Source organism: Microtus pennsylvanicus, chromosome 21 (genome assembly GCF_037038515.1).
Source record: "Microtus pennsylvanicus isolate mMicPen1 chromosome 21, mMicPen1.hap1, whole genome shotgun sequence".
Lineage (NCBI taxonomy): Eukaryota > Metazoa > Chordata > Mammalia > Rodentia > Cricetidae > Microtus > Microtus pennsylvanicus.
The window spans coordinates 2125602-2152343 of record NC_134599.1 but is presented as its reverse complement, the minus strand read 5'-3'; the positions used below and the strand labels follow the sequence as shown (position 1 = coordinate 2152343).

Here is a 26742-nt window from a genome sequence, read left to right as displayed (position 1 = left end):
ACAAATGTTTGTAGCTCAGGCTGATTACTTACCCAGAAGGTCACTAGGCAGCCTAGGCTGGGAGGAGTACTTGTTAAAATAAGGCCATTAGGGGTGCAGAGATGGCTCAGTGGTCAAAACCACTAACTGCTCTAGAAGACCCAGGTTCAATTTCCAGCACCCACATGGTGTGACTCACAACTGTCTGTAATTCTAGTTGTCGGGATTTGGATGTTCTCTCTGACCTCCATGGGCACTGGGCACATAAGTGGTATAGATATTCATGTAAACAAAACATTCATATGCATAATAAAATAAAAGAATTTAATTTAGAAATGAGGCTATTAGGCAGTCATCATTTCTACATCTCTGTGTTTTAGAGTCCAAGCCTGCTGGAGAGGGTACATCGTTAGAAAGTGGTACAGAAACCTAAGGAAAATAGTCCCTCCTACGGATGCCAAGTTAAGGAGAAAGTTCTTTGAAGAAAAGGTGGGTGTGTACCACTACCTGCTCACACACACATGGTCTGTATGGGTGAATATTCGGGACTGGTAAAGTCAACAGGCAGTGAGACTGCAGCTCACTTCACTTTTCGAGCTTTTTTGCTCAACTTAGTGACCTCCAACCTCATTGCATGAAAAATGGTATTCAAATCAGCTTTGGTTTGACCATTGTGTGCTGTTTGATGGTACCATTTTCTGATAAAATAAGGTAAAATTGAGCTTTTACAACTCTAAGAGTCCCCAGTTATGCTATAACATCAGTGAAAATGGAGACCTCACTACTATCTCCCAGTAGCTGGCTGAACTTCGTAGGATCACCACATTACAGAAACAGACAACTCCTGCCTGTGCTTGCTTATGCTCGCTTTGCATTTTTTATGTTACTTGGCAGGGTGTAGGGTGTCTTAGTTAGGGCTTCTGTTGCTGTGAAGAGACACCATGACCATGGCAACTCTTATAAAGGAAAACATTTAATGGGGTGACTTACAGTTCAAAGGTCCATTATCATCATGATGGGACAAGGCGGCTTGCAGACAGACATGGTACTGCAGAGGTAACTGAGAGTTCTCTGTCTTGTACAGGCAAAGGAAGTGGTCTGAGACACTGGGCATGGCTTGAACATATATAAACCCTCAAGGCCCACCCCTATGGTGACACACTTCCTCCAAGCCATACCTCCTAATAGTGCTACTCCCTTTAGGGGCCATTTTCTTTCAAACCACTACATGGGAGGTGCATGTTTAACATGTCTCCATTTGAACAAAAAGGATTGGCAAGTATTAGAAGTAACCAGTCATGAAGAGAGAACCTTTCTCATGCCTGCTCCAGGATGGCAGATCTAGCCACCATGGGTGGGTGCTTTGGGACCCTTTTCCTCACCTGGTATGTTCACTGCAGGCCTAAAAATCAATAATAAAGAAACATAGTAGGCACAGAAAATATTATATTTGTTGCAAACATTGATATCTTTCCAAGTTAATTTTCATGTACATTGTTTTAGGTTTGGTAACAGTTAGTGTTAGTTTATGGTAACATTGTGGTATCCCAGCATGCCAACCTCAGATCACTGGGATAAACTCCTCAGCCAGACATGATGATCCTTATCTATAGTCCCAACACTTGGAAAACTGAGGTAGAAAGACTGCTTGAATCTGGAGTTTGAGGCTAGCCTAAGCACCATAGCAAGACTCCATCTCAAAGAAGAAAAGGATCATGCTGGAGAAATGACTCAGTGGTTGGGAGCACTGACCACTCTTCCAGAGGACTTGAGTTCAATTCCCAGCACCACCCACATGACAGCTCACAGCTATCTGTAACTCCAGTTTCAGGGGATATGATGCCCTCATACAGACATACCTTCAGGCAAAACACCAATGTACATAAAATAAAAAATAAAAATATTTTTTAAAGAAAAAAATGAAAGGAGAGCCAAGACATTGGCTCAGAAACAAAAAAAAAAGAAGAAGAAGAAAAGGATCCCGTCTCATAGTCACACTGTGCTGACCATCATTCCCTATGTAGTACCATTGACATGTTTAGTTCAGCTGTGTGTTCTTTCATTTAGGATGATGAATATAACAGATAGCCTTTAATGAAAAAAATGATTCCTAATAAAAACAATAAACAATAAAGAAAGTAAAACATGGTTCTTTATTTTCTAACTATTTTCCTAGTTATTGCCACCTTTAGGCACAAGACCGAGTGATCACAATCACATAACTCCTGGTCCCATCAGACACTCATTTGCCTAGAGGAAGAAATGGGAGTGTCTGTGATCCTGTGTATGGCTTTGCCCTTACCTGGGTAAGCCAGCCCATTTCAACTGTGCTAAAATTACATTTATTAAAGCAAAATAATTTTTTTTCTAGTACCTTTCCTAGGCACTGAAGGGACTGGTATCAACACAGACACCCCAAGACCAAGTTGTCAGCACAAGAGGAGATTTATTTGCCCCAGAGGGACAACGTGGAAGAAACAAGAGACAAAGACAAGAGATAGGGGACATGGGAGAAGGAGAAGGAGGGAGGGAAGAAAGGGTATTTATCCTGGAAGGACAATGGACTGCCTCTGGATAGCAAGGAGACAGGCATGGCGCATAAGCAAATGGCAGTTTAGGAATGTAAAAGGGAAAGCTCCCTGTGTTGGATGAGTTTTTTATTTTTATTTTTATTGGGCATGTTAATTAGGTGAACCAAAGGGGGCTTTTGATTGCTGGATTTCAAAATTTGATAGGTGGACCCTCATAGTCAGCCTCAGGAAGAGCAAGTGGACAAATAAGGGAGCAGACCTTGGTGGCTAGGTTTAGGAATGTCATCTAATGGGTTCTAGCAAGGCAGAAGGAATGGGGGAGAAGGGCAAGGCCTGCCAGAGGCATGTCTGCCCTCCTTGGACTGACTAGAGCCCCTTCAGGCACTAAGTCTTTGTTCCAAGCAACACAGTCATTAGAATATGTAAACTAGAACATTTGGCATGTTGTGGTTGTCACTGTTCCTCATGTTTAGTTAAGAACACTTGAGTTTCCTTGAAGAGTAGGTTGGCATCAGATGTGATGTGGATGCTAAGCTAAGGGCTTTGCACACTGCATTGTGAAGTGGTGGCTGGAATATACCAGAGGGACTGGTTGGTCCGGCTGGAAAAAGACTTCCAGGTAGAACAAATATAACCCAAGATGACACAATCAGGGCAGAACTTGATGAGACAGAGACTGGAAGAGCCCAAGAATCAGTGAAACGAAGAGTTGGTTCCTTAAAAAGATATATAAGATCAAGGACCCTTAGCCAAAGTAACCTAGTTGTAAAAGGCCCAAAATAATAAAATTAGAAAGGAAAGGGGGACATTACAACACACCAAAAAAATCCTGGAGGATCACTAGGGAATATTTTGAAAATATTCCCAAACATTGGAAAGATTAAAATAAATGGTTAAATTCCTGGATACATCTGACCTATCAAAATCAAATCAAGAGGATATAAACAACCTACACACAAGACTGAAGCAACAATGACATTGAAGCAACAAAGAAAAGCCCAGAACCAATCAGATTACTGCTGAATTCTACCCAACCTTTAAAGAATAGAAGCTATGACCCTCAAACTACCTGTCAAGTAAAAAAGAAACGAATGTTACTAAATCCTTTCTTGAAGCCAATATTACTCTATTTTTAATTTTTTTTAATTTTACTTATTTTACATCCTGACCACAGTTTCCCTTCCTTCGTCTTCTCTCATTCCTGCCCCCTAATCCACTCCTCCTGTGTCTATTCAGCAAGGGGCAAGGCCTCATGGGTATCAACAAAACATGGCATATCAAGATGCTGTAAGACTAAGCATCTCCCCTTGTATTAAAGCTGGGCAAGGCCACCCAGTATGAGGAATGAGTTCCCAAGAGCCAGCCAGAGTATTAGGGACAGTCCTGCTCCCTGCTCCCATTGTTAGGAGTCCCACAAGTAGACCAAACTACACAGTTGTCATATATATGTAGAGGGCCTGGGTATGCAGGCTCCCTGGTTGTTAGTTCAGACTCTGAGTTTCTATGAGCCAGCTGTTTCTGTGGGTTTTCTTCTGATGTTCTTGACCCCCCTCTGACTCCTACAATCCTTCCTCCCTCTCTTCAGCAGGATTCCTTGGGCTCCGACTAATGTTCTTGCGGGTCTTTGTATCTGTTTCCATCAGTTACTGGATAAAGAGTCTCTGATGACAATTGGGGTAGTGACCAATGTGATCACAGGAAATGGCCAGTTCAGGCTACCTTTCCACTATTGCTAGGAGTCTTAGCTGGGGTATCCTTGTAGATTCATGGGAGTTACCTTGCATCAGGTTTCTACCTGACCCCAAAATGCCCCCACTTCCAGTCTCTTCTAGTACTCTTCCCCCTCCATCCAGCCCACAACCCAGTCCCTCAAGTTCCCATACCCACCCTTCCCCATCCCTCTTGGGTCCTCCTTGTTACCTAGCCTCTCTGGGTCTGTGGATTGTAGCCTGGTTATCCTTTACTTTACAGCTAATATCTACTTATGAGTGAGTACACACCATGTTTGTGTTTCTGGGTCTGGGACCGCAGGATGCTTTTTTAAAAGTACAACAAAAAAATTAATAAAAATACTAGGCAAGCTGAAATTCATGACACACTACAAAGAACATGCACCATTGTGTTACTTATGCTTCTGTGCTTGTTATGGTTACTATTGCTGTGCTCAAAAGTCAGGACCAAAGCAACTTGAGGAGGAAAGGGTTTATTTATTATCATCACTGTTAATGATCAAAGGAACTCAAGGCAGGAGCTGATGCAGAACCCATGGACGAGTGCTGCTTACTGGTTTGCTTTCCTTGACTTGCTCAGCCTGCTTTCTTATAGAACCACCAGCCCAGCAGTGGCACCACCCACAATAGGCTGGGCCCTCCCACATCAATCACTAATTAAGAAAATGCCCTACAGGGTTGCCTACAGTCTGATCTTAGGGAACCATTTTCTCAATTGAGGCTCCCTCTTCCCCAATGACTAACTTGTATCAAGATGGCATAAAACTAGCCAGCACAGTTTCTCATTACTATGGAAACAAAAGTTGGAGAGATTTATTTTGACTCAGAGTGCCGGGGGGGGTCTTTCACAATAAGAAAGACCTGGAGACATGCACCCATAATGTCTTATTCACATCTTGGTGGATCAGAAAGCAGAGTACAGGCCCAAAAGCCTTCAAGGACTGACCTAGCAGCCCACTTCTGCTAGCTAGAACACAGTTCCAAATGCCCCACATCCTCAGTGACACCAGTTGGAAGCCAAGTGTTCAAATAAATGAGCCTATAGGCAATGCATCACAGTCAAGCCATGAAAACCATGATGAAGTTGGTTTCATTCTTGTGATGTAAGTGTGGGTTCAACATCTGTAAAATAACAAAGGCAATATAGCATATAAGTTCAGAAACAAATCAATTATGTGATCCTCTCATAGATGTAGAAGAAGCCTTTGATAGTTCAACATCCCTTCCTGATAAAGGTCCAAAGAAACTCAGGAAAGAACAAACATACCTTAACATAATAAAGTGTATATATAAAAAAGTTAGCCACCTTTATACTAAATTGGGAAAACCCTCAAAGCATTCCTCCTAAAGCCAGGAAGGAGACAAAGATCCACTCAATATAGTATCTGAAATTTTTGACAGAGATCAATAAAGCAAGTGAAAGAAATAAAATGGGGACAAATAAAAAAGGAAGTCATAGTATGCTTTGCGATGATATGACCTTGTTCTTAAAAGACCCAAAAGGCTCCATGACACTTTTAGCGAAGTAACAGGATAAAATAGAAAACCTTTTCTATATACGAATAACAAGCATGCTGAGAAAGAAATGAAAATAGTCCCATTTGCAATAGCCTCAGAAAAATAAAACACCCAGGAATAAACAACCAAAGAGTTGAAAAACAATGAAAATTTAAAACATTGAAGAAATTGACGGAGACACTAAAATATGGAAAGACTTCTCATGCTCTTGGAGCTACAGAATTGATATTATGAAAACTGGTCATTTGAGTAAAAGCAACTTACAGATTCTGTGTAATCTCCATCAAATTTCAGATAAGGTTCTTCACAAGATTGGAGAAAAAAACTAAAATTGATAAAGAAGCACAAAATAGCCAAAACAATCCTGAGCAGAAAGAACAATGTTAGCAGTTTAACACCTGATCTCAAAGTACACTACAGTCATAATAACAAAATCAGCACGGTGCTGACAAAAAAAAAAAAAAAAAAAAAACAAAACAAAAACAAGCAAATGGAGTCGAGCAGAGGGGCCAGAAATAAACCCTCAAGCTACAGCCACCAAGTTACTGAGGAAACATGTCAAAAGCACATTGAAAACAAATCCCAATTAATTGTAGTAGGAATTTGGATTTCACGAGAATGATGCTAGATCCCTCGTCCCATGGGGAATTCAATCCAAATGGAACATGTACCTTCATGTAATACCTGGAACTACTCAAAGAAAACATAAGGACACCACTTGAAGATACAGACATAGGGAAGGATTTTCTGAAGAGGACTCTAACAGCCCTGGAAATAATAAATTAGCAAATGGTGTTGCGTGAAATTTAAAGTTTCTACACAGCTAAAGAAACAATTGAAGAGACTACCTACAGAATGGGAGAAAATGTAACTGCCAACTATTCATATGATAATGTCTAGGCTATATAACAACAACAAAAAAAAGAACCAAAACACACCCAAAAAAATGCCCAAACAAACCAATAAACATGAAAAGGTCAATAAACATGAAAAAAACAGCCACTGTACTTAGCCAAAATTAGGGAAATGCAAATCAAACTCTACTGATAGCCTATCTCACCCTGTTCACAGTAATATCAAGACAACCACAACACACTGGTAAGGATATGGGGGAAAGGGAGCTCTTACTGCTGCTGCTGGGATATTTATTGGTAGACCCACTAGGAAAGTCAGTATGGATGTTTCTCAGAAGAAATCTAAGAATTGAACAGTCATGCACTATAGCTGTGCCACTCTTGTGCCTGTTCCCCTCCCTGACGGTAACTTTCCAAGTGGTCCCTCTGATGCTCTCCTGTCATACACATTTATGAGTGTAGACCTTGTGTTCCAGAGAAGACTGATATTTGTCTGTTCCCCTCCCTGACGGTAACTTTCCAAGTGGTCCCTCTGATGCTCTCCTGTCATACACATTTATGAGTGTAGACCTTGTGCTCCAGAGAAGACAGTGATATTTGTCTGTACCCCTCCCTGACGGTAACTTTCCAAGTGGTCCCTCTGATGCTCTCCTGTCATACACATTTATGAGAGTAGACCTTGTGTTCCAGAGAAGACAGTGATATTTGTCTGTACCCCTCCCTGATGGTAACTTTCCAAATGGTCCCTCTGATGCTCTCCTGTCATACACATTTATGAGAGTAGACCTTGTGCTCCAGAGAAGACAGTGATATTTGTCTCTTTCTAATAGAGTGCATTTCCTGTAACATGAATTCAGTCAATTTTCCAGCAATTTCCTGTTTTCTTTCCTCGTCCATCTGAAGGTGAACATGTAGGCTAGTTCACTACCTTGTCTGCCGTGTACAGCTGCACAGTAAACATGGCTGTACAGTATGTCTGTTCTACAATTTAGGACATTTAGGAATGCACCCATGAGTGGCACGGCTTTACTGCATGATGGTTCAATTTTTAGATTTTAAACTTCCATACTGACTTTTCATAGGCTTTTCTCAAAAGCCTTTCAAGAGAGTCGACTTACTGTTACCACATGCACAGTGTGATCATTTGTAAAGAGCAGCCATACTCCATAAGTCATGTGGGGTTGTTATGTGGAGCATCTCTTTACATATAAATAGATGGACATTAATACAAGCAGCCTTCTTTTCCTCCAAAGATAGACGGCCTGGCAACATTCTCCAGTGCTAATGACTTCTCTACAGCTACTGGTGGACCTGGCAACTGTCTGACTGCCACTAAAATTTTCTCATGTAGTCTATGCACAGATACTGGGCCGCATCCACAGCAATAGTGACTTTTAAAGGAAGAAAATATAACCAGAGTCAACTGCACAACGGTTACAAAGCCCAAGGCAAATAAGCTGGAAGTACTTTCATGATAGGTAATTCGGCTAAACAACAAAGTATGGACTATTACAAGCATAGACTACAAATGAAAAATGAGTGGATCTAGGTATGCATTTGTTTAAGACAATAGGACTCTTCATACTCTGTAAGAAAGATACAGGGCTAGTGGAGATGAAAGCCAAAAGAGAATTTTTGTTTTAGTTTTGTTTTTATGAGACATCTTCTTCTAACCCTTTATGCCCAGGTTATCCTTAAACTTCTGATCCTCCTGCCTCAGCCTCTAGGGTGCTTTGGATTGAAGTTATGCATCACCATGCCCACCACAGAGTTCCTTTTTGTATAAACCTTTGTGTTCTATGATTTTTTTAACTATTGCTGTTACCAATTTTTCATCCCAAACTGGGTCTTTTTGTTCTGTTTAAATTGTGTCTCCAATAAACATAGAGTACCAAGGAGACTTGTGCAGTCAAAGACAGGAGAAATGGAAGTTATGTGTATAAATCTGCTTGGCTTGTTAGAAACTGGGAGATTTCAGATGCAGAGTAGAAGAAATGAACAATTAGGAAAGATGACTCTTCCTGGGAATCCAGGCACACGTTTGTTTGGGCTCTTTTATACTTCTTTCCATTCTCCTCATGGCAGTTGTCAGTGGTCACAGACCAGTCAGTAGGAGGGCAGGTCATTTAGTACAAGATGGGACAATAATAAAGTTCAGGGTTGTCTGACAGATCCCACCAATTTTTGCCAGCTCATCTGAAGACAGATTTAACCTACAGGCATCCTGTCCTCCAAGATTCAGGCAGGTAGAAATTCTGCTAGGTCAGCAGGTAGTGCAAGATTGCAGTCATACATGAATTGATTTTTATTTCACTAAAATTAAGAGGAAATTTCTTCCTCACTGACTTTTCTGTTTTTAATGAAATAATTTACAAATATTCCTGTTAGGCTGAGGCGATGATTCTGTTTGTAAAAGAGCTTACTGTGCAAGTGTGAGGACTTGAGTTCAAATCCCCTGCACCAATCTAAAGGTCAGAGAGCATAACAGGGATGTTTCCAACTCTGGAGCTCCTGGGAGGAGGCAGGAAGTAGAGACTGGAGACTGCACAAGCTCTAGGACCAGATTATTGAAGCACAGAGTGGTGGGGGGGGGATCCTCTCTCCAACAAGGCAAGGACTGACACCCAGGATTGTCCTCTGACCGTCACATGTAGGCCCATACACAAAAATATTCTTGCAGAAGTTCGGAAATGGGGAAAGGCAGCAGCAAGAGAGGATAATGAATAGAAAAGGTGATGAGGGATTAAAGCATAGTAAGAAATCAAATATTATAACTGTTATATTTATATTACCTGTTATATAAATAAACTCTTGGATTCTATTGATATAAGACACTTAAAGTGAAACAAAAATGTTCAGAGTAAATTCATATTAAAAAAACAAATGAGAGGTTGTACCAGCTTGCACTCCCACCAGCAATGCAGAAGTGCTCCCTTCTCCCCACAACCTCTCCAGAATAAGTTGTCATATGTGTTTTTGATCTTGGCCATTCTTACAGGTCTAAGATGGAATCTCAGAGTTGTTTTGATTTGCATTTCTCTGATGATGCATTGCTGGAAATGCAAGCTGGTACAAACCCTTTGGATGTCAGTGTGGCGATTTCTCAGACTATTAGGAAACAACCTTCCTCAAGACCCAGTAATACCGCTTTTGGGTATATATCCAAAGGATGTTCAATCATTCCACAAGGACATGTGCTCAACTATGTTCATAGCAGCTTTGTTTGTCATAGCCAGAACCTGGAAACAACCTAAATGCCCCTCAACCGAAGAATGGATAAGGAAAGTGTGGTACATTTACACAATGAAGTACTACACAGCAGAAAAAAATGACAGCTTGAATTTTGCAGGAAAATGGATGGAACTAGAAAACATTATTTTGAGTGAGGTAACCCAGACACAGAAAGACAATTATCACAGGTACTCACTCATAGGTGGTTTTTAAACATAAAGCAAAGAAAGCCAGCCTACAAACCACAATCCCAGAGAACTTAGACAACAATGTGGACACTAGAGAGACTTACATAGATCTAATCCACATGGGAAGTAGAAAGTAGAAAAAGACAAGATCTCCTGAGTAAACTGGGAGCATGGGTACCCTCAGGGAGGATTGAGGGGGGAGGGAAAGGTAGGGAGGGAATCAGAGAAAAATATAGAGCTCAATAAATATCAATTAAAGAAAACAAATGAGCACAGGCATAGTGGCCTATTACTGGGAGGCTTGGAGTTCAAAGGCCAGCCGAAGCCTACATAGCAGCATCTTGTCTCAGAAAAAAATAAGCAAATAAAGAAAAATGAGTCTGGGAGATTGTTCAGTAGGTAAGGTGTTAGATGCCAGGCTCTCGGATCCCCAACAGGCAGTCTTCCACCCCTGTGATGCCAGCTCCAAGAGGCAGAAACTGGAGGATAATGAATTTGAGATCAGAATAAGCTGGTCTCTGACAGAGACATACAGACAGATGGGAGAAAAGGAGCAAACCTAGCTACTGAGCCCAGCATCTGATGATAAGTAACTTAAAAGTGAACACTGGAAGATAAAATATCACCAGGCTAAAAGCACTGAGGAGGAAGGCATCCACGGACATGGAAATCATGTTAAAATTGTAAGAGGCTCATGTATACAGCCTGCTGCCATTAAAGATCAAAATGTAACTGAAATCAGTTTCCACAAAAATAGAAAACATGGGAAAAATTTAAAGTATGAAAGAACAGAAACTTACATGAACATTTTAACTTCACTAAAAAGATGCTCAAGTGTAGCTAATCCTAAATGTATTCCTAATCCTGACCACCAGTACCAGAACTAGGATGGAGTTTGTTATGATAAAGGTCGTTTATTGGGGCTGGGGATGTAGTTCAGTAGTGAGGCTGCTTGCCCAGCATACAGACAGCCTGAAGTTCAATTTCCTGCACCACATAAACCAGGTATGGCAGTGCGCACCTGTAATTCCAGCTCGTAAAGTAGGCAAGATTCAGCTCCCAAGATGATCCTGAGCTACATCCTTGGCAAGGATGGCAAGCTACATCTGAGCTGTAGAGGCCAGCCTGGGCTGCAAGAGACCCTGTCTGTTTGTCTTTGTTTTGTTGTTTTTTGAAACAGGGTTTCTCTGTGTAGCTCTGGCTGTTCTGGAACTTACTCTGTAGATCAGGCTGGCCTTGAACTCAGAGACCCACCTGCCTCTGTCTCCCCGAGTGCTGAGATGAAAGTTGTGCACCACCACTGCCCGGCTGAAACCTTGTCTCTAAAAAAATAAAAAACAAAACAAAACAAAAAAAAGCTACATATCAAATGATGACAATGTAACCGAGATTGCTCAGCACTCTGGCCAGTCTCTGCCTAGCAGGAGTGCAAAGAGACAAAATATAGCTGGTGTGTGTTGCAAATGTAAATGTGTGTGATACTCTATATTGATAAAATGCACAAAAATCACATAAAATTACCACAACTAGATGGCTGGGGGTTCAGAGTCAATGTATGTATGTGGTAACTGTCTGTTGTACAGCCACAACCATCAGATGTGAATGAAGGAAACTGCCCCTTCATAATAGTTCACACCCCAAACTTAACAAAGAGTGTTCAAACCACAGAAGAGCTTCTTCTGATTAAATCAAAGTATTGAATAAAATTATTAATATTTATGGTATGTTGAAATATAAATATTCATTTTCTCTAGATAGATTTAATATGACTTAACTCTAAAAAAATTGATAAGTTTGCCTGTGCACCTCAAATTGCACAAGTTAACTCTAACACCTATAGCAGGGTAGAAAGAGCCATCCTATATTATAAAAGACAAACCTTTTGATATATAAAACATAAATTTGGTAGCTAAATCCCCATTAAATAAGGGACAACTAGTGAACAGTAGAAAGCCATATGCATCAGCATATAGAATCGTCTAATCTGAGGATTTTAGCCCATTCACATGGAGAGGACAAGAGAACATTTCATGCCATAACCTATCAAAATTGTGTGAGTTTTAATATCTAAACACTAATGAAACTAGTCAAAGACAACTTGCTGGGTACCATACCTTGTTAGATAGAAGGCATAAAGCAGTGGATGGGATAGAAACCACTGCATCGGAGATTGCGGGGATCTGAGACCTAGTACTTTTGGGTGCCTCCCACAGCCAAAAGGAATCCTGACTGAAACACTAGACAGCAACTTGTCCTGGGCACAGCAAAGCAGCGTCTTTAGTTTTAGTAAAACTATAAGGAATACAGTTTTCATTAAAAGAATGTCGGCACACATACATAGATAAATGTTTAGGAGTTCCAATCATTTGCTTGTGCTTTTTTAAAGCTTTCTCATGGGAGTGAAGTTCATGTTTCCTAGCTGGAACAGGAAAGCTGAATAACAGGTGTTTCTGAAGTCAGTACTGTGGCCAAGCAGTGTATGTGCAAGACTCGGTCAGCCCTAGGCACTGCACACTGCATTATTAGGTTCAGTGTGGTTGGTAATAATAGAAACAGAATTTTGATTGATTGATTGATTTGGTTTGGTTTTTTGAGACAGGGTTTTCTCTGTGTAGTCCTGACTGTCCTGGAACTCACTCTATAGACCAGGCTGGTCTCAAACTCACAAAGATCCTTCTAACTCTGCTTCTCAAGTGCTGGGATTGAAGGTGTGTACCAATACTGCCTGGCCAGAACAGGATTTTTTTTATATAAGAAAAATGGTTTCAATAAAAAAAAGTTTTCCATTTAGAATGGCTGTAAAGTGTGTGTGTGCATATATGTGCACATGTGCTTGTACAGGTATGTGTTATGGGTATGGATACGTATATACACAGGTGTATTTGTACAAGTATGCATGTGTTTGTGCACAGGTGTGCTTATACAGGTGTGTGTATAGGTATGTATGCATGTGTACAGAGGTGTTTGTATAGGTGTCTGTGCATGCAGTTATTCAGGCAAGTGATGTGAATGTGTATGTCCAGATGGCCTCTGTGTGCTCAGCCAGAAGTGTGTGCTGATATGCTGGTTTCTATCTTCTTTCCTTGAGACAGGGTCTCTCACTGTACCAGAGGTGTGCTGTTTTAGTTAGACTGAATGGTCAGCAAGTTCCAGAAATCTCCCTGTCTTTGTTTGGGTTCCAGGCATAGGCATTCATGTCCAGCTTTTTACTTTGGTATTGGGGTTGAACTCAGGTCCTCAGGTGAAGCACTAAATGCTCTTTATTCACTGGGCCATGCCCCAGTTCCAAAATATTTTAACATAAGGTTGTAAATAAAGATGCTTTTAGGAGAGTTAGACAGATTAGTATATCTAATATAAAAATATAACTGCTGGCCCTGGCTCCTCAGTATGTGAGTAACTTTTTTTTCTATCAAAGGTAGTTAGCCCAACAAGGGCCCTTATTCCCTGAATCCCCTTCCCTTTCAAGTCAATTAGCCAGTCACATCAGATTATGAAGTCTAGCTCCTGGTAGTCACTTCCTGTGTGACTATTTCTGATTTACTGAAAGATGGAGGTTGGCCAGGTAAATTTTTCTAGCCTGCTTTGGGTTCCAAAGGACCCTTCATTTACAAAAAAAAAAAAGAAGAAGAAAAAAAGCTTTTCTAAACTTATTTTCGCTATCTTTGTGTTTGCCCAAGCTTATTCTTTCCCCCTACTCTGCAGCTTGAAGTCATGAAAGTCTTCAAAAACAAAATGACTACTAAAATTGAAGTACAGCTTGAGGTGAACCAGTATGTCCGGAGGTTTCCTGGTAGTAACTCCATTAAGAACAAATTCCAAAGCCACAATGAACAATGGCTCTAGCAAGGTTCCTTTGGGTGAGAGACTAGCTTTGTGATACAGTTAGCAGCATTCCAGAAATACCAAGTTATTCTAGGGAGACAGGAGGCCCTGTTTTCTCACATGCCTCCTGGCCAATCTTAACTGCACAAAATTTCAGATCACTAAACTCTCAGAGACTGAAGGTTTGAGTGTCAGAAACTGCAGATTTTACTAAGCAGGCTGTCGTGAATAACAAGGCGGAAGTGACAAGTTCTTTATCTGTGGAAGGCAACAATTATTTTAATCTGGAAATTACCACATATTTAAGATAGAGCTCCCTTTTCACCATGATCAAAGAGTAATGTAAATTCACTTTTACATTTTTAGTCAAAAAAGAAATTGCAAGTGACTAGGAGACGTAAATCTGCTGGCTCACTGCAGTGAGAGGTAGGTAAACACTGCAGTAAAGCAGAAGGGGCAGATGGCCCCTTCCCGAGCAGTCACTGTGATCTGTACCTCATGGAAACCAGAAGTCGAGACTTTTAAAAAACAAAACACCATTTATTTATTTTGGTATCATGTAATTGCAGTTAAGAACAACAAACAAACAAAAGCCAATGTACTTGCATCTCCAGAATGACTGCGGAGCTGCAGCTTCGCTTTACGAAGCGACCTCATCCATGCACTACCACCTTCGCTGATGTGTGGACAAAGCCTCTGCTGGGCTGGGAGCCGCTGGCCTAGATCCAACATAAAGTCCCCGCGGGAGAAAAAGTCTAATGAATAGAAAAGATCGCCCATTTGGGAGCTTTAAGTGTGAACAACTGGAGGAGCTAGTGGCCTTGAATACTTCATGTACTGAGATGAATATTTTCAGTATTCTAGATCAGGTTCGCTTCGGCTGTTCTGATTTCATAATCCATCTTACACACAAACTGTGGTTCTGCATTTTCCCTTCTCTTCCTGGGAGAGTTGGTGAAGCCCTTCTCTTTGGTTTTTAGCCACCTAAATTCTACAAAGAAAATGTTGCCATACACTAAGAAGTTTTCTTCTCAAGGTGGCCTGACTGTAAAGTACCATTGGCACGCTGCTAGCAAAACAGAAGCAGGACAAAGTGGTGTAGTGTGACAAGGCAGGTTCTTTTAAGCATACTGAACTTTTGTAGTAAGAACTGCAGAGGTCAGGTGTTGGGTTTTGTGTTGGTGGGTGTCAGGATTAAAATTCAGTGAGGGAGTGTTGGACCTGTCTGGCTGATACAGTAGTCCTGGTATACTGACTTGCTTGAGATCGCAGATCAAAGGACCTGGAAAGGTCAGGAAAGCTGATGTGCTAATTCCCCAGCAGTGTGTACAGAAAGCCTAGAGTGGCCCAAAGTGCAGTGACCACTCCTTGGATGTCTTTGATCCTTATCTGGAAACTCTGCTAGCATCTGTCATATAATTGAGGTACAGTCTTTTATTGCTGCAATTAAAACTTTCCAAATGCACTGTGTTATCTTTGCCCCAGCTAAAGTCCAGATCATTGTTTGAAAGGTGAGGCTAACAATCTGTCAGATGCTGGAGTTGAGGGCCCAGCTCTCACACACCCCCAGCCTGTGACTTCTCTAGCGTTTTCATTTCCATCTTCACCAAACAGCATAATGGTCCTCAAGTTTGTTCATTCCTTTGACTTCCTTTATCACATAGAGATGGCAAACATTCTGTTGCTAACTTGAAGTGGCTCCAAGCTGCAAGCCTGGAAGGATATTAAACCAGTAAAAGCTTATCAACTGATGCATTGATATGCTGTAAATTCCAAGCTTTTCATTTTGCTTTTGAGGGTGGCCCTAAGTCAACACATTAGTAAGCAATTTGCTGACATGAGATGGATCACTTAAGACTCTCCTGAGCAGACAGAGTTCGCCTAAATGCTTTTGTTAGTGTTTTCTTTAATGTTTAGCCAGTAATTGCGAATGACCAGTAACTGTTTTACATATCAATGAAAACTCATGGTTATTAAATTTATCAAATATCCAAAATAGAAGACTTAAAAGGAAAAATATGTTAAGGTACTAATTTTTTCTAAATTGAATTTTTATATATTTTATGTGGAATTTTATAACATTAATGTTTAAAAACTAGAACTAAGTTGACATGTTTTTCTTGTCATCTTTACCCTTTGAATTATGAAGGTTATCAACTCACATAAGAAATGAGGAAATAAAAATTTCTGAAAACAAGAATGTGACATTTCAGAAATATTTAGTAGTTGCTTTGAGTTGATTACAATGAGCAGTCACTAAATGTGTTGACTCTTTCAGTATTAACCGAGACCTCACCCAGGCTAGCACGCACTAGCCTACAGTTCTAACCCTGAAAAGATTACTGTTGCTGAGCTGAACACTAACTCTAAAGAGCAAGAGAGTTCTGTCTGCTCCCTTCAGAAACACACCCTGACAGACCTCCAGTATGCTGACAACCTCACATCCACGTTGTGGTTTTCAGCTCAATACTGGTGTTTTTACTGAATTTTGCCAACAGAGGTCACTTTAAAATCTAGATAAGCTTTGTTCTTTTTCACCTTTTCCCTCCTCCAAGAAGGAATTTGTATTGTGCTGCTTCTAAATATGTACATTTAGGGCATGTGTTTGTTCTCATCTCTAATCTTTTGCAAACCTAAGGTCAGCGCTTTTCAGTGCTAAGGACCCTACGCAGATGAATCAGGTGCTTCCCTATATCTGTGGTACTCATCTGAGGAGATAAGAAATGTATACAAGATAGATAGCAGCCGTCAAGAGCCAAAAGTCCAGTGGGTGAGCAGTGGAGAGATCACTTTCAGCAACACATGAAGTGCAGGAAGAGGAAAAAGCAACAGCAGTTATTCACAGTACTGAGCAAACACATGGGCCAGACCATACGATGTCTTCAAGACAGCCTTTCTGGTTAGTGGTGACCAATGACACAGACATGGGCAAAGCTAGTGCAGCATCAGCTCTGGCCTCCTGAGTTCTAAAAGATAGTACATGAAATGGATTAATAAAAATGCTGCAGGATCCCTGGTGCCAAGCAGAGGCAGTGAGCCATGTGGCAGCAGGCAGCGGGCCCTGAGAGCAGCCAGTCCCAGGCAAGGACAGCTGCAGGCCCCCTAGCAGTGGCTGGTCCAGGGCAGGGAGACAACACGGTGGCAGGCAAGAGACAGAGACATGGATAGGCATACCATGCAGAGTAAACTTGGATATTTATTCAGGGGGTTATGGAAGGGAAGAGGGAGAAGGGGAGAAGAGGAGAAGAGCAGAGAGATAGGGAGAAAGAGAGAAGAGGAGAGAGAGAGAGAGAGAGAGAGAGAGAGAGAGAGAGAGAGAGAGAGAGAGAAGAGAGAGAGAGAGAGAAGGGAGAGACAGAAGCCTCGAGAGGGAGACAGAAAAGAGAGGGAACGAACTCAGGTTGGAAGCCTGTCTCAGCATACAGGGGAGGGAGTGGGTGTGGCTTATCTCTTAAAGAGACAGAACAGATCATTACAGTAAGTTATCCTCTCCTCACCTCCCAGGAGCCTTCCAGTCCCCAAGTCACCAGCATTGTCAGTGGTGGTCCTACTACTTTAGGAGCTCTTCATTAAAAGGACAGTGTTTATGATCTTTGCTCCTCAGGGCAGTGCACTGTCTGTTAAATACTAGCTCAGTTTCTAAGCTCCTTTAACAAGCAGCCCCACAGAAATGGGTAAGCCTTTTCTTCTTCACCATGTAATGCCTGATAAGTGACAAAGTGAAATTTAGGTTGAATAAAATACATTTAATAGCTCTTAACCATCATTACATATGAAAGTAATTATTTTTGTTTAAAAAAATTCTTTTTATTTATTTATTTATTAAAGATGTCTGTCTCTTCCCTGCCACCGCCTCCCATTTCCCTCTCCCTCCCCCAGTCAAGTCCCCCTCCCTCATCAGCCCAAAGAGCAATCAGGGTTCCCTGCCCTGTGGGAAGTCCAAGGACCACCCACCTCCATCCAGGTCTAGTAAGGAGAGCATCCAAACTGCCTAGGCTCCCACAAAGCCAGTACGTGCAGTAGGATCAAAAACCCATTGCCATTGTCCTTGAGTTCTCAGTAGTCCTCATTGTCCGCTATGTTCAGCAAGTCCGGTTTTATCCCAGGCTTTTTCAGACCCAGTCCAGCTGGCCTTGGTGAATTCCCAATAGAACATCACCATTGTCTCAGTGTATGGGTGCACCCCTCGCGGTCCTGAGTTCCTTGATCGTGCTCTCTCTCCTTCTGCTCAAATTCTTTAAAACTAACAAAGTTTATAAAATAGTTATTATTAAAAAGGTTAGGAAGTATGAGTTGTGAGTGTAAAGGTGATGTTACTCCAATTGGCAGTGAATTCATCTGAGACCCAACAGAGCTAAAAAATTGAGATTCTGCCTCAATAAGACAAAACAAATAATTAAATTTCAAGGAACAGTAAGTGCCGTGAGGACAGACACAGAGATAGCAGAGACTTCTGAATAAGGGCTGTGTGGAAGATAAATTTAAACACAAATAGCCAGTGGACCCCTGCTGCCTTGGGCCACCTCCATGATGGCACGGTCACATGTGTCACAGGGTGGTGGGCAGCCTCATAGTGGGGTGGGCTGGGAGCTGGCCTAGCAGGCTACACAGGCAGTGCCCACTGGGGAAGTGCTCAGGGACAGACCTCGGGATCTGCTCATGAATCAGTGTAGGATCCGGAGGAAGAGAGGCGTACAGGTGTGGTCTTGTGACTTGGGCTCACATCCAAACTTAGCTCTCTTTGGAGCTGGGGAGGATGCCTTGGGCTTGCTGCTTGGGGTGCCTGTGAGATCTCAAAGTGAAGTGCTTCCTGGCAGCAAATGAGCAGGCCCTCACTCAGGAACAGACAGGATTCTGTCTTGCAGCGAGTCACAGGGTGCAGCAGGGAAAGGCCAGCAGCCAGCGGAGAGATGGAACACCGTGCCTGGGAAGTCCACTTACTCATGCTCCCAAAAGGGAGCACCAGGAGTGTGTGGAGGAGGGGGGGGGCTTGTCAAGAGAGAACAGAAGGCATCCTAGAGAAAGGTCTGGACTAGGAGTGGGAACAGCTGCAGCTGATGACAGTCACGTGAGGGACACAAATACTGTTTCCAGCTGATAGGGCCAACCCAAGCCAGAAATGAAAACACACAAATTTTTTTACTACAAATTTTCTTTTCTCTGGCCTTTTAAATTGTTGTGATTTGTTGTTTAGAGTAACATTCTATATTATTAGCATGAGCTAATCACTTAGCTTTAAATTGTATGGTGTCTGTTTAAGTACAGATGTGAGGACTGAATTCACATGTGGAAGCCCAGAGTTATCATTTCCCGCCCTACACACATGCCCATCACTTCTCAGCCAAATAGCTGCACTGTTAAAGGAGCTGCCTGCCTGCCCTGTGGCCACACCACAATTTCAACTTCCTGTGTTTGTGTCAAGTCTTTCTCCTCACCAACACGTTATGCTATGAACAAGATGTAAACAAGAGTCCCAGAAAGGGAACTAACAACAGAGTGAAGTCACGGTGCCACCAGAGGCCAGCTTGGTGAACCAGTGAGTTTACTTAGGTTACTTAAAAGAGGATGGATGACCCAAAGGCAGGTACATCACAGAAAGCCCAGCACAGCTTGGAGATGTCCTCTGCACAACGTGAAGGTAGAGTCTCCTCTCCACAGCAGTCCTTATTGCTTATGGAGTCTTTGGGGAGGGGCCTTGTGAATGCTCAGTTTCAGGGACTTCGAAGAGTTGTTTACTTTCAGAGTCGTAATGAGCTTCTCTCAGCACTGGGGGCACTGGTGAGCACCATCTTCTAGGGAAAAGGCCCTAGCTGCCCTGGCTGCTTTTTCCTTCTTTCAGTGGGAGTGTCTCAGAGAAATCACAAATGGAGAAGGTGCAGTAGGCTCCACCTTGTTATTAGAACCAAGAAGGAAAGGTGAATACACAGGTCAAAGAGAACAGTCTGAAGCAGCAAAGGAAAAGGACTTTCCAGATCTTACACTAATCCAGACAAACTTAAGTGGTCAAAGGACCCTCAATATGACTTAAAAGGGGGGGTGAGTGTTCTACCTAGTAATGCTGTGGGATACCTCAGGAGCAAAGAAACCCAACAGGGTGTTCAAAGGAACAGCACACCTGCACCACACAGATGTCTCAGAGGTTCAACATAAGCCAAAGACTGGGCATCCTCGGGGGAAAAGAAACAGCCTACAATGTGATGTGAACGAAAAGAAAACTATGTGGAAGAGCAGAATCCGAGAGAGACACGCGCTCAGATGGGCAATGCTGTGATGACTCTAAAAGGTCTTCTTGGGAGGAGCACCGACAATTGCATTCCCTGAAGGAAGAAATCTGCCCTAGATGGGAAGTCTGTGGTATATGTAGTAAATAAAGGGAGAGAGGGTTATCTCACAGGCTTTGAATAACAGTGTGTCCCCAACAAGTTAAGTCAGAGAGCTCTAGTGTTGCAAAACTGCACCAGAAGAGGATAGTCGGGTGAAAGCATGAGAAGATCCTGGTTAACTTTGGAGTGTGATAATTTAAGCATGCATCTCTAGGGTAGGAGCTAGAAGGATAGAAGAGTTTTCACCTGTACGGTAATAGAGGAAAAAAGCTAAAAATACAAACTTTTTATTAGACAACAGAGGTTTGTTTTGTTTTTAATGTGGGGACACTGAGATGGCTCAGCAGGTAGAGGCACTTGCTGTGTGTGAAACCTGACCAAAGCCCAGGACCTTCGAGAGCTGACTCCCAGTAGCTGTCCTCTGACCTCCACAACCATGCCACGATGAACACACCCACACAGAAAATAAATGTAATAGTAATGTTTAAAGTGGCAGAACAAAGACTACACAGACGAGAACACGGGAGGGACACAGCTGGGCAGGTGTCAGCAGTTATACAAATGAACTGATGAGTTGTAGGGACAGTATGCACACCTGTGTGCAGTCACGCTCGGGTCTTATTCACAGGTGCAGTGGGGTCTCTGGCCTGCAAGCAGCAGCCAGAGCATGCAGCAGGTGAGCATGTGATTTCATCTGTCACTGTTGTGCCCTCCAACATCAGTCTCCTAGAGTCTAATCAATTCTCAGCTCTTAAGATACTTAAGTGAACTGCCACCAAGCCCCTAGAGCTGTGGGGGGCTCTGAATGAAGTCCCTCTCCTGCCTCAAATGGCACAGGTGACTACTCTTTAATGCTTGTCTTTCTGACACATCAGAGTCCTACACAGATGACCACAAGCACTTGGCTTTACATTCTGGGAAAAAGACAAATCTGACCTGAGATGGGGTACAGTCATTCAAATGGAAATGATGAAACAGTATTTGTGATTTCGGGGTGGGAAAATTAATTTTATAAGCCTTTCCGTGAGACTAGTAGAAATTTTAGCTTTGTACATGTAGCTCCAATAGCATTTCTGTCACACAGTGGTGTAGTATAACTCCTGGATCTTTCAGGTCTTCAGAACAATTATACTACGGCAGAAGACTGTAAAGTTATGAGATGGGCTGCCACGCGATGACTAAACACACCCATTTCCCAGCCTTTCTCACATGGTTCCCTTAACAGCAAATGTTTTTCCTCTTGCTCAGGGAAACCAAAACTTTTATAGCCTCATTGAATCCGGAGAAGGGTTCTCTTTGCCAGCCCATCTGGAAGAGACTGTCGTCTGGACTCTGCAAGCCCTCTGGGACTACTCTTACTACCCAGCTAAGCACTTCCGCCACTGTAACTGTCCCGAAAAGCTCAAACTGGGCCTAAAAAAGCAGAGCAGTGATAGAAGCTGGCGATGCAGAGCCATGGTGTCCAGGATCTAAACTGGACACCCAGCATAAAAACGTGATCTCCTTTCTACGGAATATCCTAGTGGGAGTCCTTCTGTTTATCTTCAACTGGACAGCATATGAAGATTGGGTGTCACCTGTAACTGCCTGGTCTGAAGAACCTAATCAAAATTTCTCTTCCTATCTGGAAAGGATGGCCCAGGAGGGCAATACTGGTTAAAGAGACTTAAATATTCTACTTGTTAAGAACAAACATCTGGTTAGCTGATCTACCTGAATTATAAAAGTATCTGTGAAATAAGAAACTCAGTATGATCAGAGAGTGCTCTTGTGCCTGTCATGCCCAGCTTTCATGAATACTGTTATAACAGTAAATATTGTGAAAATAGTTCTTTCTCTAAACTTATTAATTATAACGGAATGCTGTGTGAAGCAGCACCATTTGTATACATTTGAACTTGTCTAGAAGGTGACTGTGAAAAAATCCCTACAATTATATTTTAAGAAAATAAGACCACGATTACAATGATATTTAAGCACAGGACCAATAATGTATATTTTAATACATGTTCTAATTTAAAAAAGTAAGTAATAAAAACTTACCAAAAAAAATGAGTTGGGGCAGACCACTATACAACTTTGTAAGCAAAACTCTTAACAACGAAAAAATCACTTTGAGACAAAGTCTCATATAGCTCAGGCTAGCTTCAAACTTCTGATCCCTTGCCTCAAGTCTCCTGAATGCTAAGATTATAGGTATGCACCACCATGCCTCCCTACAGTCTTAATACAAATCCCACTAAGTTTAAGGCAGTTACATTTCTAATAAGTAATATAGTACTCATACGACTTTGCTCTTTTAAACTAGAGGGACAGAATCTTGAGGAAAGGGCAGGCACAGTGTCAAACCTTTTGAACTGTAGAGGATAGAACACACAGAGGTCACAGCAGGCATGTCCAGATGAGTCAGGAGGCAGGCAGAGCTAGTGGGGAACTTGTGCAGGAATGTCTGCCCTTCCTAAGTGTGTGAACAGTAGTTCACTCCAGTGTGTGCCTGAAGTGGAGTTCTGTGGATCCAACAGCTCCTGTCCATGCCATTAGGAGATGACTGCATGCCCTACCACAGCCAACATCTAATGCCCAAGTCATTTGTCCTAAGACCAATTGCTTTTCTGTTTTTGTATGTTTTATAATTGTGTATGTGTAAAACTTTATAAAAGAACTGGGTTTAGAGGAACACTAGAGACTTATTTAAGGTTAACTTTAGATAGCATGCATATGTTGTCTCTGTTCTGAAACTACTAGTGTAGAACTCAAGCTAAGTCCCAAGGGATCTGTTCTGGAGTGGGGCATCTTAGTTATCTATAAATAGATTATCTTGAGGAAGGTTGTTTCCAAATTTTCTGAGAAATTGTCATACTGATATCCAAAGAGACTGTACCAGCTTACACTCCCACCAGCAATGCAGGAGCGTTCCCTTTACCCCACAGCCTCTCCAGCATAAGCTGTCATCAGTGTTTTTGATCGTGCAGGTGTAAGATGGAATCTCAGAGTTGTTTTGATTTGCATTTCTCTGATGGCTAAGGATGTTGAACATTTCCTTAAGTGTCTTTCAGCCATTTTAGATTCTAGAGGAAGATTTTTAAAGTTATTAGGCAAGGACTGTTTCAAATTGTGACCCTAGAGCTTAATTGGAAGAAAGTAAGAAGACAACACTTCCTTGCTTGGATTTCCTCTTTTCTGCTTATACTAAGATCATCTACAATCTGGAGCCATAGCTTCACAGGCCGATGGGCAAAGCATAAGCGCTGCTAGCTCTAGTCCCCACAAGCCTGGCAGCAGTGCCAAGAGGTTATACACTGTGCGTGTGAGCCCTCTGAAAGATTCTAATTCCTCCCTCCTGTCAGCTTTAGTCCCATATACTAACTAACTTGTTAACTGCTGCAGAGAAAAGTATCTTTTTACACATCCCCAAACTGTTAAGCTGGAATCCCGTGAATTAGACCAACAAGAGATCTATTAGCAAGAGAAAAGTATAAGTACTTATTTAATAAAGTCTCCTGTAACATGGTCCCCTTCTTACAGAAACAGACCTGAGTCACAGCTAAGCAGCAGTGAACTGAGCTTTCACTGATGAAGAATGGAAAGTACCAAAAAGGAGACAGCTGAGGACAGTGAGACAGGCGACTTGGCCTGGTCTGTGCTCAGCGATGAGGGCACTCCTGTTGCATTACAGTAGGGCCTCATGATGGCTTCTGAAGGGAAGTCAAGTTCCTCCTTCAGGAATGGCTGTGCCCTGTCATTCGGATGCTCCAGCCTGTGCCTCTGTTCTCAGTTCACAGAAATCAGCCACCGACTCTTGTGCTCATACAACACCAACATAGACGAACTCTTCTCAGAAATCGACCTCTGCTTGGCTGTAAATCGCAGCATTCTTCAGCAGCTAGACGAAAGATGTGGCCATGAGATCACTGAGGAGGACTGGGAGAAAATCCAAGTGCAGGTAGGCTTCAGCCCAGCTTCCCTGCTGCCAGCGCAGAATAGACTGCAGGCACAGGTCTGTAAAGGGTGGGAGCCTGGCATGGGGACACCCAGGGTTTGCCATGAGCTCAGTGATGACCATCAAGGTCTTTCATTTTGAAATGTTAAAGTTCTAGTTCGATGGTAAGTGTTAACAATGAAAACCCAAGAGGACACGCCTATGCTTCCTGTCCTCCTCCTACATCTGTAGTAACCTAAGGAAGGAAAGCAGGGCTCTGAAGTGACTTGATGTCAGATGCAAGGAAAACTTAAACAGAAAATTGGGGGTTAAAAAAAGATTAAAATATAAAATTGGGAATGTTTTACCTTTTTAACAGTATCAGCCAATTTTTTTCATTTTAATTAAAAGGCATCATTTACATTATTACTGCTCAGCATTTTAAAAGTACTTGTGTTTTAAAAGGCTTACTATAATCTCTATACCTCACATTTTAGATATAGTCCTCACTAAAGGTCTGAGTAACTGTGGAATATGACAGGACAGTCAATGCCTATGACAAATTCATATCTGCTTTGTGCTGCAGGCTGCTCGCCGGGAGATCTACGAGTGTTCCATCTGCCTGACCCCACTCTCCTTCCACGGTGACTGCCGGCAAGCAGCTGTAGGAACCAGCGGCCAACGGCCCCGCGAGACAGTCCTCCTGTCCTGTGCACACCTGTTCCACCATGCCTGCCTCCTGGCCTTGGAAGAGTTTTCCTTGGGAGACAATGCTCCTTTCCATGCCTGTCCTCTCTGCCGCTCCTGCTACCAAAAGAAAATTCTTAAATGCTGAATTCATGTTCAGGAAGTTAAGACTCCCTTTTTGGATGAGCCGTGTGAGTTTTGGGTTGAGTACTACACTGCTGTCTGTTCTTTGTGATTCCGCAAAGGAGATAGAAGGGCCCATCTAACTATCACCCTTATTACATAAAAAGCAGTTTGTGTATTGTGAGTTTAGTTACTTGAAATAAATGAGGAATAATGTTACTTAAAATATAGTGTCTAACCAACAACCTGGAAACTGACATTCTTATCCAATGCATACGAATGTTCCCTTGGTTTTTATGTAATAAATTAGTAGTATGGTGAAGTACTTTTAACATGTAAACTGAAAAAATAGTGGTGTTCAACATCAAAACAGGATAAGTCAAATGTTAATGATGGTGTACGGAATCCCGAGACAGACAACTGAAAATCCCTGGAGCCTGCAGAATTGGTGCCAGTGCTCTAATGTCAAACCCCACAAGTGCTCAAGTCCCTGATATCAAATGGTGCAGTACTTCCGAATAACTGGCATACATCTCTCCACATACTTTGAAGTCACCTCTAAGTTAAAATGCCCAGTACAGTGTCGGTGCTCTGTGGACAGTTGCTGCACTGTATTACTTAGGAACTAAGGACAGGAAAAAGAAAAAACGTGTGTGGGTGTGAGCACAGATATAGTGATTTTCTTAGCTCTCTAAACCCCAGGTGGGATACAGAGCACTGGTGCTAAGATTGGTGGTGTACATAGTGGTTAAAGAGCAGCTCTGCTCAGGTAAAGACCCGTCCAACAGTAATGTGGTAATCGATGCTGGCGTGTCTATCCTACAGACCCTTCGAGCTCCCTGGTTCTTTCTGTCTCCGGAATTTAAGTCTCTTTTGCCTGAGTCTGACCAGGGAATCTCTTCTCTTTGAGGAAGAACCTGTTGATGACTGTGCTGGGAGGCAAAGTGTCCACGTGAGACAGAATCCCAGGGAAGGGACCGGTATTAGCTCAAGAAAGCAAGACCAAGTTCTCAGCATAAGGGAGATTTATTTACCCCAGAGGGACAAAGGACAAGGAATAAGAGACAAAGACAAGAGATAGAGGAGAAGGCAGAAGGGGAAGGGAGAAAGGGAGAGGGGTAAGAAGGTATATATGTCCCAGAGGGACAAAAGACTGCCTCTGGATAGAGAGGAGACTGACATGGCCCATAAGCGCAGTTTATGAGTATAAAAGGGAAAACCCTGTGTTAGGAGGAGGGGTTTAATTTTAATTGGGTATAAAGGGGGCTTTTCATTGCTGGGCTTCAATACTTTGATAGGTGGATCTTGGTAGTCAGCCTCAGAAGAAGGAAGTGGCCAAATAAGGGAATGGACCTTGACGGTTAGTTTTAAGAATGTAATCTAATGGAATAGGGAGAAGGGCAAGGCCTGCCAGAGCCATGTGTACCATGCTTAGGCTGGCTAGAGTCTTTACCCAGCCTGGATGGAGGCACAGCAGCGAAGCAGGTAGCAAGTAAAGGTGCACGCCAGGGTTCATAACTTTCCCCTACACAATGTTTTAAATTCATATTTATATAAGTGCTTAAAATTCATATTTATATTTTATCCTTTTGAAATGGCTCTTTTGGTTTATAATACAGATATATAATTTATGAATTAGTATGTATATGTTAGGTTATGCTCAAAAGTTCTTGATTAGAGACATACTATTGCATTTGGAGACTCACTTTAAACAAGAGACAGACACAAGCTGCATCTCAGATACCAACTTTTCCATTCAGAAAACTCAGCTGCAGCCGTCACTACATGGAATGGGAACGCAGCAAGGGTTCCAGCAGTCAGACTGCTCTGACCT

At 42.2% G+C, this 26742-nt stretch overlaps 1 protein-coding gene across 2 annotated transcripts in view; it reads left to right on the top strand.

The window, feature by feature from the left end:
- Rnf32 (ring finger protein 32) overlaps positions 1-25954 on the top strand; it is a 35038-nt gene extending 9084 nt beyond the window's left edge. For both annotated transcript variants that reach the window (XM_075954954.1, XM_075954953.1), the window contains exons 7-9: positions 360-468; positions 23955-24122; positions 24685-25954. In XM_075954954.1, coding sequence (XP_075811069.1) covers positions 360-468; positions 23955-24122; positions 24685-24933 — 526 coding nt within the window. In that variant the 3' untranslated portion in view covers positions 24934-25954. The remainder of the gene's footprint in view (positions 1-359; positions 469-23954; positions 24123-24684) is intronic.
- Positions 25955-26742: the final 788 nt, after the last annotated feature.